General features: G+C 40.0%; 1 protein-coding gene across 4 annotated transcripts; it reads left to right on the top strand.

The window, feature by feature from the left end:
• Window positions 1-7,567: 7,567 nt before the first annotated feature.
• Window positions 7,568-12,568, top strand: LOC103704704 (uncharacterized). 4 transcript variants are annotated; one of them, XM_017842161.5, is made up of 7 exons: window positions 7,583-7,963; window positions 9,662-9,901; window positions 11,407-11,484; window positions 11,597-11,672; window positions 11,956-12,029; window positions 12,154-12,224; window positions 12,326-12,568. In XM_017842161.5, the coding sequence occupies exons 2-7, from the start codon at window positions 9,806-9,808 to the stop codon at window positions 12,363-12,365; spliced, it is 435 nt and encodes a 144-aa protein (XP_017697650.1). In that variant the 5' UTR covers window positions 7,583-7,963; window positions 9,662-9,805; the 3' UTR covers window positions 12,366-12,568. The 4 variants fall into 4 exon arrangements, with proteins under 4 accessions (XP_008786329.1, XP_017697650.1, XP_017697649.1 ...); XM_017842160.5 differs by having other exon boundaries at window positions 7,744-7,963; window positions 12,445-12,568; XM_017842162.4 differs by having other exon boundaries at window positions 7,744-7,963; window positions 12,311-12,447.
• The last annotated feature ends 287 nt before the right edge of the window (window positions 12,569-12,855 follow it).

Genomic DNA, 12,855 nt, shown 5'->3' with positions numbered 1-12,855 from the left:
ATGCTAAGAAACTTCTTAGCATCTTTTGACATGAATTAATAGATCATCGATTTTGATCTTGGATCTAGAATATGTTGGTATGAACCTTCTCCCTCCTAAATTTGAAGCTTGAATTTTTTTAATTAATATCCATCCTTTATTCGATTGAAAGAAATTAAGGTTGTCAATTGACTTTGATGAATAACTATCAAGGGTGGATTGAAGTTGTTTATGATCTAATCTTGTGATAGATCGGGTAATCGAGAGCAGTTGATACTTTGACAAAGAAACTTGATCTTCTTATTCAGAATTAAGATGTTGATTCTATGAATAATCTGGAGAGAGAGCTGTATAATCTTCACCCATGAGTTTTTCTATTATTGGTAACTCCCGGGAGAATCTTGGCATCTTAAATTTAGTATTAACGGATTGATGGTGCCTTGGTTGGGCTTAGACCTGAAATGTTCCCTACTCCTAGCTATGACATCTTCGATCTACCTATCTAAAAGGGGTTTGAAGTTTTGCTAGGATAAAAGTTGATCATAAAATTGTAGGCAAGGTTAAGAGAAGAAAGAAGATTATAGATTATGAAAAGTATTTGATGCTAATACTCTCACCTATTTTTGTTAAGCCGATTACGATCTTTGTGTGGACTTAATCGAAAGCAATTAATTTCTCGGGCCAAGGATTATAGCATCTAAGGTTGGAAGATTAGTCCTCTTTTGAAAGAGATCAAAGAACTCCTATGTGTCATAGATGGAAAGGTTCAAGTTTTGAGATGCCATGACTTTGTATGTCAAAATCTTATCAGTAGGTACTCCGAGAGAGAGACTAACTGAGATCTCGAGGATGACTCAATGGTTGAATACTTTTAAAGCCTGAACCTTAAGGTATGACTAATTTCGAGGACGAAATTTATTTTAAGGGGGGTAGGATGTAATGTCCGGGCCCACAACCTACTAGGCCCAATAAGGAATAGGCCCAGTTAAGGTTTGGGCCCAAATTTTACTGTGGCAGTATAATTACGTGATTAGGAAAAAAAAAAAAAAAACGAGGGGATAAGACCGACAGGGAAGGGTGACCCGCACCCCCTGCTGGCAGCCGATGCCGGCGCGCCGGAGACAAGGGGGGGCGGCGGCCAGTCCCGAGGTATGGAGGAAAGGAGAGGATGGGACCTCTCAGAGGGGGGTTTCATCCTCTAAATAATCATTTAAGCCTCTGCCGGCAACCCCAAGTGAGAGACCCCCTAGAGCACTGAACGAGAGAGAGAGGGTTTGCCAAACCTACTTCCGTCGCCGGAGAAGATGCTCGTGGCTTCTTCCAAAAGCTAGGTAAGCCCTCTACCTTCTCTCCTCCTGATTTATTTAGGATAACAAAGAAAGAATGAAAGCAAAGAAGATGAAGGGGGAGGGGGTTACCGTGCGCGGCCAGGGACGTCGCCAACAGCGTGAACGCTGCCGGCCTCGGCTCGGCCGCAGGTACAGGCCGCGGACCGGCTGCGAGCACGGACGAGCCCATTGGCCGCTGGAATCAGCCGCGGGCGCCGCCGGCCGTGGCGTGACCCCAAGCTCGGCCTCTCCCGAGCCCCCTCATCTTCTTCCTTGTGATGGGAAGGGGAGGAGATTAGAGTAGAAAAAGGGTTCGGGAGAGCCTTCGGGAGAGAGAAGAAAGGGAGGAGAAGAGAGAAGAAGAAAGAATGAGAGGGTTGAGAAGGAAGGTTGAAGAAGAAAAAAAAAAAAAAAAAAAAAAGAAAGAAGAGAGGAAGAGGGGACTCATCCTCGTCGTCGTGTGCGGCGGCCGCCGGCTTCGGCCGCGAGCACCGTCGCCGCAGGCGCGCGATGCAGGCTCGGCCGGGGACGCCGCCGGTCGTGGCCCGGCCCCCTTCCGCTCGCCGCCCCCCTTCCACTCGACGTCCTCCCTTCGTCGGAGAAGAGAAGAGGAGACCGTCGCCCTCTCTTCGCCGGAGAGTAGAGGAGAAGAGGAAGGGGAGATCGGGATGAAAGAAGAAGGGAGGAGAGGAAGCTTCGGGAAGGAGAAGAAAAGAAAAAGGAGAAGAGAAGAAAAGGAAAGAAAAAGGAAAAGAAAAAGAAAAAGAAAAAGAAAGAAAAAGAGAAACAAAAAAAAAAAAAGAAAAGAAAAGAAAAAGAAAAGAAAAGAAAGAAAATGAGAAGAGAAAAGAAAAGAGTGGGTTAACGGACCGGAATCGGGTTCGGATCCGAAACACGTTAAGCCCAATAATAAGAAATTGGTTTAGCCAATTGAACCTGAACCCGAGCCCAATCAAATTGGGCTAAGTCTGGACAAGCCAGACTATAAATTTAACCAATTAAAGCCCAATTCAAGCCAATGTAATTAATTTGGGGGCCAAATTGATCCCGGATTGATCCTGACTCAGGCCCAAACGGGCCACAGTGACCCTAAACCCGAAATTAAACCCAATTAAGCTGGGAATTAAGCTTAGTGGCCAATTGGAAGGCCAATTAAGACTTATGAGCCCAGCCAAGACCCCAATACAGAGGAATTAGGCTTGGGCTAAATTTCAGGTAGAAAAGGAAATAACATATTGTTATTATGACATGATTTTAGGTGATTAAGGATCTATCACCTGGACTTGAGCAATTTGGAAAGCGAATTGAAGTAAGTAATCTGCCTTAATCTTATCGTAGATCCTGTATTACATTTTATAAGATGAACCAGTGTTTTTTATACAATTTGAATTGTATGCATGATTAGTGAAGAATGTAAGTAACCTGCCCTAATCTTTATGGATCATACATGAAATTTAACATGTTATGCATGTACTGTAGGCTAAGAATGATATGTGTATCTGACATGCTCTAGTTATACAAGATATGATGATATATGTTTTATATTCCGTTATGCCTACAAAATACTGGGATTACGTTACATGCTAAGATATGAGTTATGAAATATGAACATGAGTGGTACATGTCAGTCACATGATTCATAGTTGTGCACATATTATGTTTTCATAGCTCTTGTGATACATGCAAAAATGAATGGAGTTCCATGTTATGATTTTCTTAGCATGAGTGTAAAGAATGATAATGATTTGCCCTAGCTGCATATTGCTTGTAAGGGGGTACCTAAGAACTACTAATGCTACGGGCCGAATGCAACTGAGCCGGCCTTGCCAGTGGCCGATAATGACTGAGCCAGCCCCGCCAGTGGCCGACTAATAACTGAGCAGGCCCCGCCAGTGACCATTAATGAATTCGCCGTAGCATCTATGAGGTACTACCTATACTGAGCATTATTTATGAACTCTTAAGAGCTACTGACCCAATGTAACTGAGCCGGCCTTGCCAGTGGCCGAGAATGACTGAGCCAGCCCCGCCAGTGGCCGCCTAATAACTGAGCCGGTCCCGCCAGTGGCCAAGAATGACTTCGCAGTAGCATTTAAGAGCATGACCACGGTATGCCGGGGGCACGGTTCCATATGCATGTTTTATGAAAATTTTGTGATTTACAATACTGCTTTGTTTAAATTGCATACTTTATGAAAATGATATTTGAAGCATGATCATGAGGCTCGTTTCAGAGATTGGGTATATGAGGCGGGTGCTTCCAAATCCTGCAGATGTGTTTTTGGGGAGAAGCAAAATCGGTGAGGGGTGAAGGACGCTTGCGTGAAGCCCCGGAACCGGCCAACATCTGGCAGGGGAGCCCCGTGTTTCCCCCTCATGTGGGCCCGATAGTCACGTGCCCTGCGCAGGCGGGCCGTGACATTTATGAACGTGCCTGACCAAAGCATACATTGTTTTACAACGGGTTTTGAATATATCGTTATGAAATGTTGTATTTTGCTATAACCGATATCTCCTTTAAATTGCATACATATTATGCCATGAAGATGATTAGATAAATATGCATGTCAGCTTCTCAAACCCTGCATAAACATGGTTACCGTTATGTTCGATCCGGTAAGATTATGTATGATTACTTACTGAGCCGTGTAGCTCATATCCGTTCATTTACTTTTTCTTTTAGATCCTCACCACTGATAGCTGCCAGAGACACGTTAATTTGGTATCAGGGCTTCTGGGGTAAAGCAAGTATACTTTTGTGTACATAAACTATGTAGAAGCTCTGTATTTGGGTACTGACCAGCATGTTGTACTAAGAATGCTTTCATATGAAAAGATTCGGTTGGTTTGACTACCCTATTACCCAGGTATGAGGCTGCGTGCTATTGCGGGTAGTAGTCGGCAATAGCACGGCCGTGTCACGGATCCGGATCCGGGGCGTGACATTTTCGTGGTATCAGAGCAATAGGTTAATCATGAGTAAAAACGTTAAGTTTTAATAAGGAAATGGGTAGTTAAGTCTCATTTAGTGAGATTCCGCATAACCGGAAAGGAAAGAAAAGATTTTATTAGTCGTATCATCAGTCAATCACGAAAATTTCTTGAATAGAAAAGTACCTCTGCAGGATATGTAGAATAGACATATCTCTATAATAGGTAAATATAATAAAAGAAAATAAACTTACAGCATGGGGATCAAGAAAGCCACTACAATGTGCATGCTTTTTTTTTATTTCATTTTTTTTTCATGCATGCTCTAAATGTGCTGAACTTACCATGCAGGATAGCTCATAGGCTAGATACACAGCACACGCTACCGATACTTGAAAGGAAGTAGCGATAAACTAGTCAATGGATAATCGGGCTTATGGGCTTCATGATGGACGGTGAGTGGCGTCGAGTGCTTTCTCCAGTGTCAGTCAAATAGCAGCTGAATCCAATTCTAGATATACGACACATTATCATACGATACGTTGTCTAATGGGAAGTTTGGGATGAGGCCCTTTGGTTTCAGAGACCGCCCTCGCTGGGAGATTCCGTTTCACCATAAGACCATCCTTTTTTTTGTTTTCGTGACCTGTAGAACAATTCACAGATGATAAGATTTTCTGAAACTCTCACCGGCTGATGCTCGGCTAAATGATAAAATATCTGGACATGGTTTTACTGACTGCTGGAGAGGAGGACGCGGCGTGAGAGTCGGGTGGAAAGGTCGACAGCGTCGGCGGGGAAGTCGATGCAGTGGGGGAGGAGGATCACGTCGTCATAGGTGTAGGAGACGCCCAGAGAGAAGAGGCGCCCCGCGGGGAATCCGTCTTCGAGCCCGACGCGAGGTCCGTTCATGGCGCCACCGGTTATAGGGTTCTGGAATGCGGCGCCGGGAGGGGCGGGCGAGGGCCGGGATGCGTACACCCCGCCTGAGGTTTTGGGGATGGTTTAAGAGCGAGAGGGAGAGGTAGCGGACCCCCCACTTGAGGTGGGATTTGTCCGAATCCTGTAGGGATCTGACGGTGGGTTCGGCGGACGGACGGCGGAGATGGATGGATCCATAGGGGCTGAGCGGAAGATGAGCGGACGTTTTGACCCGTATCTGGAAGCGGGTCAAGGTGGGCGGGGGCCAGGAAATCCAGTGACCGGGGGGATGAGGGTTCGGGTCGCGTCTTTCTTGCGGAAGAATGATTAATCTTCTTCGCGGCGTCAACCGTTGAATCGCGCCTCGCACAGCTCTCAAAGCAGTCCAAACCACTTCTTGCATCCGCTGCATAGATCCGAAGCGGCCATTATGCGATCCAACGGTTGGTGTCGCGCGAAAGAAAAAAAAAGGTGAATCGTTCTTTCGATGGGACCCGACCTCCATGGGTATGGAAGGGTAAGGGGCTGGTGGCAAAAAAGAGACTGACATTCTTCCGAGCATTGGACCTTTTTTTTACTTTTTTTTTTTGGTTGAATTATTCTTTGCATTATTGTGGATAAGCAGGTTGGTCGAATGATTCGCATATGATATATTATATGATTTATTTGCAATTTATTTATTATTAGAAAAAAATATTTATACTTCAGAAAGTAATTATATTATTTGTTGTTGCTAGGATTGCTATTGCTTACCATTCTTGGCTACTACAAAATTACGGCGGCAGCAAAAGAATTTTACGGTAAGTTGATGGTTAATGGTTTTGTTGGGTTAAAACTTTCTTGTTCTTTTTGAAAAACCAAAAATTTCTATAAAGGGTCATTTTGTTGAGCACTTTCTCTCCAAATTTTTATATAAAAACAAAAGTCTCTCTTCCTAAATGCAGGAAAGTACGATATTATTTATACTTTAAAAGAAATTGCTATAAAAAAAAAGTACCTCTCTTTTTTGGCCAAGTTAAAATTAGCATTAGCACGTGCAATATATATTGAGGAAAAAAAAAAAGAATGGTTGATCTTCAATGCACAGGCCATTCATTAGTAGTACTCTTGGGTTTTATCCAAACATGGGCCATCTTCTAGGTCACAAACATGAGGAAAAATTCATGACTCAATAGGATTCTAAATATTAAAGGTCTTAGGGTTCATGTTAATAGAATTTTTTTCTTCCATAAGGTTCTTGCTTTCTTAAGCTACAAAGCACCGATGGATTATGTTTGACTCTTTGCACACTGAGTTTTAACCTCGATTATGATGGTTCATGATAATAGTATATTTTTAGTAATGTCAAATACTATGACAATTTTGGCTTGACAAAAAAATAGATCAACATTGCTCAAAACAACTGCATAGATAGATACGTACATACATTAACAAATGCATATATATATATACATACACACACACATATATACTAAAATTTTTGATGGATTTAGCATCCTTTGGATCAAAAAAAAGAGAGAGAAAAAATATATACATATATTCACAAATATATACACATGAAACAAGTTGCATTACCTTTTTCAAAAAAAATTCAGCACTCAAGAGGGAGAGAGAGCTCATGGAATCATTTATTCAGAATCCCTCTCTAGCTGCAAGGAGTAGTTTTCTGCAAGAAAGTTCAAAAGACTGCAAAGGTTGCCCTTCATTTTACAAGGTTCAAAAACGAGACAACCATGGATAAGACACACATTGATAAGATAGTAGGCTTTGGCATGTAAATCTCTTTCCCGATCACTTCTCACTATAGTAAATTATCAGGTGCATCAAATCATGGCAATTAAAGTAGATAATATGACCACCATGTGGATAAGCGAGAATAGGATTCCAAGCAAGGTCGGTCCCATTTCAATTTTATGGAGCTTTGTCGTGGCATATCTTAGAGCCTAGGCTGGATTCCGGTTGTATCTTTCACGTAAAGGGATGATGCCTCTTCATTTGCAACATCAATTATTGGATTGCACAATTGAGATACATGCAGCAGATAGATAGAAGGCAAATCGAGCGGATTGGATCGCCTCATTTGCTGCTCAATATTCAAAAAATTTTCTATGGATTTAGTAGACTTCTCCTTCTACTTTATATTGTCTTTTGGCTAGTAATGTAGCTGGCTATGCTCATGCCAGAGCTATATGAGTAGCCGGTTTATTAAAAAAAAAAAAAAAAAAAAAGAGGTAAGATTTCAGTGCTGTAGAAGTTGTTTGAAGCACGATCCAACGGTTGATATAGCGGCAAAAAAAAAAAAAAAAAGATCAATGCGATGATAGAACCCGAACCCAGGTGGAGTGGGGTGGTTTGGGTATGCGCGCGCGGTGGATGGGTAGTAAACTCCCATGCTAAAAGGAAAGAGAGAGAAGAAAAATATTGTGTGCCGTGTCCCTAGACTCGGCCAACCATGCTTGTACGTTATCTATTAATTAATTAGCATTTCTCTTCGACCATTCATCAAACACTTGCCGACCATCGAAGGAAACCAAGGGACAATACTATCCCACCAGCCGGACGTCTTGAGAGCTGAAACATTCTTATCCAAGAAGGGACCCAATTCGGACAAAGGCTCCGATTCTTCAACCGCCGGAGATCGCACCCCTTTTCACCGCTTCCTCTTTTCTTTCTTTCCTTTTCTTGGCGATCCACTCGCATCCAGAGCTGGAGATTTCCGGTGATGAAGGATGTGAGCGGTTCTTTCTATTCCGGGAGCTCGGGAATCTTTTCATTGGATGGAGGGCGGAGAGGAATCTCACAAGGTAAGCGCTTCTCGAATTCGCTCATCTGAAAATCTCCAAGAATTGATAGCCATTTTGATGGTGGAATTCGATTTTAGGGTTCTTTGTCTCATTATATCTTTTCTTTTATTATAGAGTAGATTACGAGATTGGGATGGGATGATGGGACGAGAGGATGCATGAATTCTTGATTGGATGAGGGCTAAGATTAAGTGGGAATTTTTTTTTTAAAAAAAAATATAAAGCTACGATCTTGATGAATTATTTAGATGCCTGATTGATGAATTATAACGATGTCTCCTTGGATTGCGTGACTTCTTGTTGCTTTGAATGGTTTTATCTGTTTTGCTCTCTCTGAGGGATGCTTTGGCATTTTGCTGGGCTTCTTTCAAACCCGTAGTTATCCTGTGATCAGGAACGCGAAGCATAGTGTTTGATGCACCATACATCAGAAATATTTTTCCGAGAAAAGTACCAAAAACTATACATTTGATCAGGTGTTTTTGACTTTGCCTATTTGCTATTGTTCAATCAAAGCATCTGAGAGCTTTATAGTTCCATTGCTAATAATCTTAGCATATCACAAATTAGGCATAGTGATAAAGAATGAGATTTTAAAACTTGTTTGTCTAATGTGCTCGGTGTGGTCATTGACTGGAAGCTGAAACTCCACTAGGCATTGGTAATGGAGACAAACAAACCTCATCCCATCTTTATGTTGTTGGCTTATGGATCATTGTTTCATAGTTTCTCTTCTTTATGAAACTGGCTTCCTGCTTCCTCAAACCCTCATTTTTGTCTAAAAATCATCTACCAGCGAGAATGGTATTTAATTATCCAGTCTCATTGTTTTTTTTTTTTGGTGCATGCTCCTCATAGTTTAAAAGATTGAGAGCGCCCTATCTGACACCTTTTCACCCTGTTCATTAGACATCTTCCTTTTTTGTGTGTAAATAAAAGCATGAAGTGTGAAGTCATAGGACCAGATGGAGGATATTGGTTCTCCAAAGCTGAGTTGTCTAGGATTTCGAAATCCACCTAAAGTGGTCCTAGTCTCTCTGACTTTTGTTTCTTAGTATCTGCCCACTTATTTTGGAGATATCACATTGGTAAGCTGGTCAGCCATCAATAGGATCAAGTATCCCACATTGTCTGTTTCAAAAAATATTTTCATGTGCTGATTTTCTTCCAATTTTCTTCATGCTATCTCATGGCATTTCTCTTAGTCTACATGCTTAAACTGATACAAAATGCCGAATGCTTGTTGTGCATGTTATCTCAAGGCTTAGTGAACTGTGATGATGCAGCTTGAAACTGAATTATGGAATAAACAGGGATTCTTTACATTGAACTGCAAAGTTAATTTGTTTTAAGTTAGATAGAAAGTTAACGATTGATGTGCAATGGACGGTGGCATGGTATGTATAAGTGCTCGATGCAAACTACAAAGTTACCACTTCTTTTTCCAATCTAACTTCCTCCATAAGGAAAATGGAGCTTAATGATGATATAGTTCTTCATCAAACCAAATAATTGTACTTGGGAATTTCATTGAACATCCAAATGGATAACAGACCTTTCTTTTTTTTTAAAAAAAAAGAAAGAAAGAGGGAAAGACGAGCTTAAAAATAGCATATCATTTTTTTTATTATACTAAAAAGCTTATAATTCGAATAATGTTTTTTATCTGAACAAAATTTAGATCTAAATGCTATGCAGATTCAGTTCCAAACCAAAGGGCCATAAAGTCTAGAATTTGATTTTGTCCATGGTTAACAGCCACTTGATCAAAAGAAGCTCAAACTGTGAAACAAATCATAATTTCAGAATTGCAGCTCCAATTGGTGAAGCACTTATACTAAAATGATCGGAACACTATGTTGGGTGATCCACGTTTCATCTAGAAGGATAGCTGAACTAAGTAATCAAGGTCCTCACCTTGTTAAACCTTCAACACAAGTAAGTCCCTCTTATCACAAGGGTCACCACAGGTATTCATTTCATATGTGTACACTATCTAAGCTTACCTTCCAATATTTCTTGTACTTCTTTAGCTCTCAACAGTATTTTGATTTCCAATCCTGTTGTTGTATGACCACCATCCACCTCTGTTTATCTCTGGAACAGTGCTCGATCTATTAATCTTGGGCAATTTTTGATGAACCATCACTGAACTAAAAAAGAGAGAAGAGAAAAAACTCGTTTCCAACACTCATGTGTGGTCTCTGTCCTGGATACTCACCTATAAATCTATAACTTTTTTCTTTAGGTCTTGAAGTATTTGGAAGACAACACCCTGAACCTCCTCTTTGCTATACCGGTGCTTCTCTATTTCAATTCCGATACTAAATCCATCTTGTCATTTTCTATATAGCAGATCCAAATAATTAAAATGACCACATAAAGCTATTTTGAGTCTGTAAGTTTGAATAAGACATCTTTCTGTAAATCCGCTAAAACTGTATTCAATATATGGGTTGATTCTAGCTCTTTTTAGTCTTCTATGTCTCAAAAATCTCCTCTCCTCTTTAAATCTAATCCTGCATGTATCATGTTATGCTATTATCAGTCTAAAACAATATTATTAGTAAATAATATACATAACTCGTTCATCTGTTATTTCTGGATCACAGAAAAAGCTGCCTTGTGCTATATGTTTTAATCCTTCCTACATTAATGATTTACGTGAAGAAAAGGTTTAGTCCGATGCATGCTGATAATATTTACATGTTATTCTGGAGAGAGAGTGGATTTATGATTAAAGTGGCATGAGAAAACATGTATATCTGTACTCATAGACATTAGCTATCGATTTGAAGAACCAAAGATGCAAGAAAGAGGTTGGATTGGATTTTTGTAGTTTGAATTTAGAGGTGTGAACTAACTATCAAGCATGAAGGCAAGAATTGTAGAAGAGAAACATTGTTCTGGTTTTGCAAAAAGTACCAGTGAGGAAAATTCCTGTTGGTTGGGTACAAGAAACTGCAAACTTGTAAGGTGGGACAACTGTCAATAGCCAAAGATTCATAATCAGAGGTTTAACAAACATGCTGAATATGAGAATCAGAGGTCTTTGTATTAAGCAAGCCCAGTTTCAGCCTTCCAAATATATCGCACATGCACACGCGCAAACACAACACAGATAGAAAGAGCCAGAGAGATGAGAAAAGAATGAAGTGTCATTTTCCTGTTGGGAGTGGGTTGGATGGCTTGTGTGTTTTTATTTGTTCTGTTGGGTGTGATGAAAAAGGGTTGCAATCTCTGGAAGGTCATAAATATTTTGATGGGAACATCTTAAAGACAGTTTTGTTATGTATGAAATAAGCATGTTCTTTCAGAAATAATTGTATCATTAAACATTATGATAGACATGGTACCTTGTATTTGCAGCAGCACCGTGTATATCAGACCAACTTTGTTTATTCTATATCAAACTCTAACTGGATGCAATGTTTTACTTTCAGGACCACTACAAAGTTCTGGAGGTTGACTATGATGCAACAGATGAGACCATAAGATTGAATTATCGAAGACTTGCACTTGTGAGTTATCTAGAGGCTTCTTATTCAAATATTTTATCAATTGCTATAAAACATTTTATTATAGAAATTCTAAGGAGAGTAATACAGCATTCTATTTCTCATCCATGACTAGAAGTGGCACCCTGACAAGCACAAAGGCAATAGTTCTGTTACGGCAAAGTTTCAGGAAATAAACGAGGCTTACAAGGGTAATTTCTATGAATTTCTGATGTTTTTTTCCTCTTTTTGGTTGGAGAATGTCTTAGAAACTGTAAAATCATCTCTGGAAGATGATGGTGGGTCATACATCTCATGATGAAGGCTGATTTTGGTTAATACATTTAATGGCTTTGATTTTTTTCTTTTTTTGTATTTTCTTTGGGATTACATACACTCAGAATGTTGGATCAGTTTGTATGGCGCTATGAAATCACATAGAAAATTTTGATTATGAAATGTTTGAAACTAAATTTTACAATTTATTTTCTGCAGTATTAAGTGATCCAGCTAAGCGACTTGAGTATGATATATCTGGCACCTATGAGATCAATAGATACACTTTAAGAGTAAGAATCGCGAACAAAAATGATGATCTGGGTCATTGATTTGTGCTTATTTTTATTTTTTTTTCCCCCTAAGATTTTATGGAATTGCATTCTCTGGATCTGATTATTACTTTTCCTTATTCAGGAATATCTTACCAGGTTCAAAGGAATGATACTCACCTGCAATGGTCTTGGTATCAATCATTCTCCATTTTGGTAATTAATGTGCTAATTATTTCGTCTAAGTTCTTGCAGAGGTAGTTGCTATGCAAGTTTGCAAAATGATAAGAGACACATTACAGATTTCTATTTTTCAGGACCCAACAGCTGATGGAATCTGAATCAATTGATCAGTAGAACAGTTCCTATTTTCTCCATTTCTTTTATATTGGAATATTGGCCCTTCTGGGTGTCATTTGATGTTGTTTTGTTTCAGTTCCTTTGAAGCTGTCACCTCATATTATCCTTTGCCGGTCTGATACTTTGTAAAGTGACGAGGAATTGTCCAATTGAAATATGCATGAGGTAATATATATGTTACTTTGGACCTTTTTTCTGCATGCAGTTGTGTTTCTAATCATCAAGATGGCTGTATTTATACTCCTGATACACATCAAGGGGTATCAGTTTTTGTTCTAGCAGATGGCTTTACCCCATGCCCTCTCTCTGTAATATCGACACATCGTTGCCGGCCTGAGTGAAGTTTAGGTTAACCATTCACATCATTCTTTACATTATATCTTCTCCATCAGCATCAAATCCTGTTAATTATTGGCCAACTTGCCTAGCAAAATTTGTGGCCTATCTCTCCACACAATGGTCGGAAATTTTAATGTCACAAGCTAAC

This window comes from Phoenix dactylifera, chromosome 6 (assembly GCF_051530095.1).
Source record: "Phoenix dactylifera cultivar Ajwa chromosome 6, Ajwa_hap1_PhDact_Kaust_v1.1, whole genome shotgun sequence".
Lineage (NCBI taxonomy): Eukaryota > Viridiplantae > Streptophyta > Magnoliopsida > Arecales > Arecaceae > Phoenix > Phoenix dactylifera.
Note: the sequence above shows the minus strand (reverse complement) of the source record. Positions and strands in the feature narration are given on the sequence as shown.

Bases quoted from the DNA above. Each gene is read 5' to 3' on its own strand.
- LOC103704704 (XM_017842160.5), top strand. From the start codon at position 9,806: ATGATCGGAACACTATGTTGGGTGATCCACGTTTCATCTAGAAGGATA. The intron at 11,485-11,596 runs GTGAGTTATCTA...ATCCATGACTAG, and splicing joins ATTATCGAAGACTTGCACTT to AAGTGGCACCCTGACAAGCA. The intron at 11,673-11,955 runs GTAATTTCTATG...TATTTTCTGCAG, and splicing joins AATAAACGAGGCTTACAAGG to TATTAAGTGATCCAGCTAAG.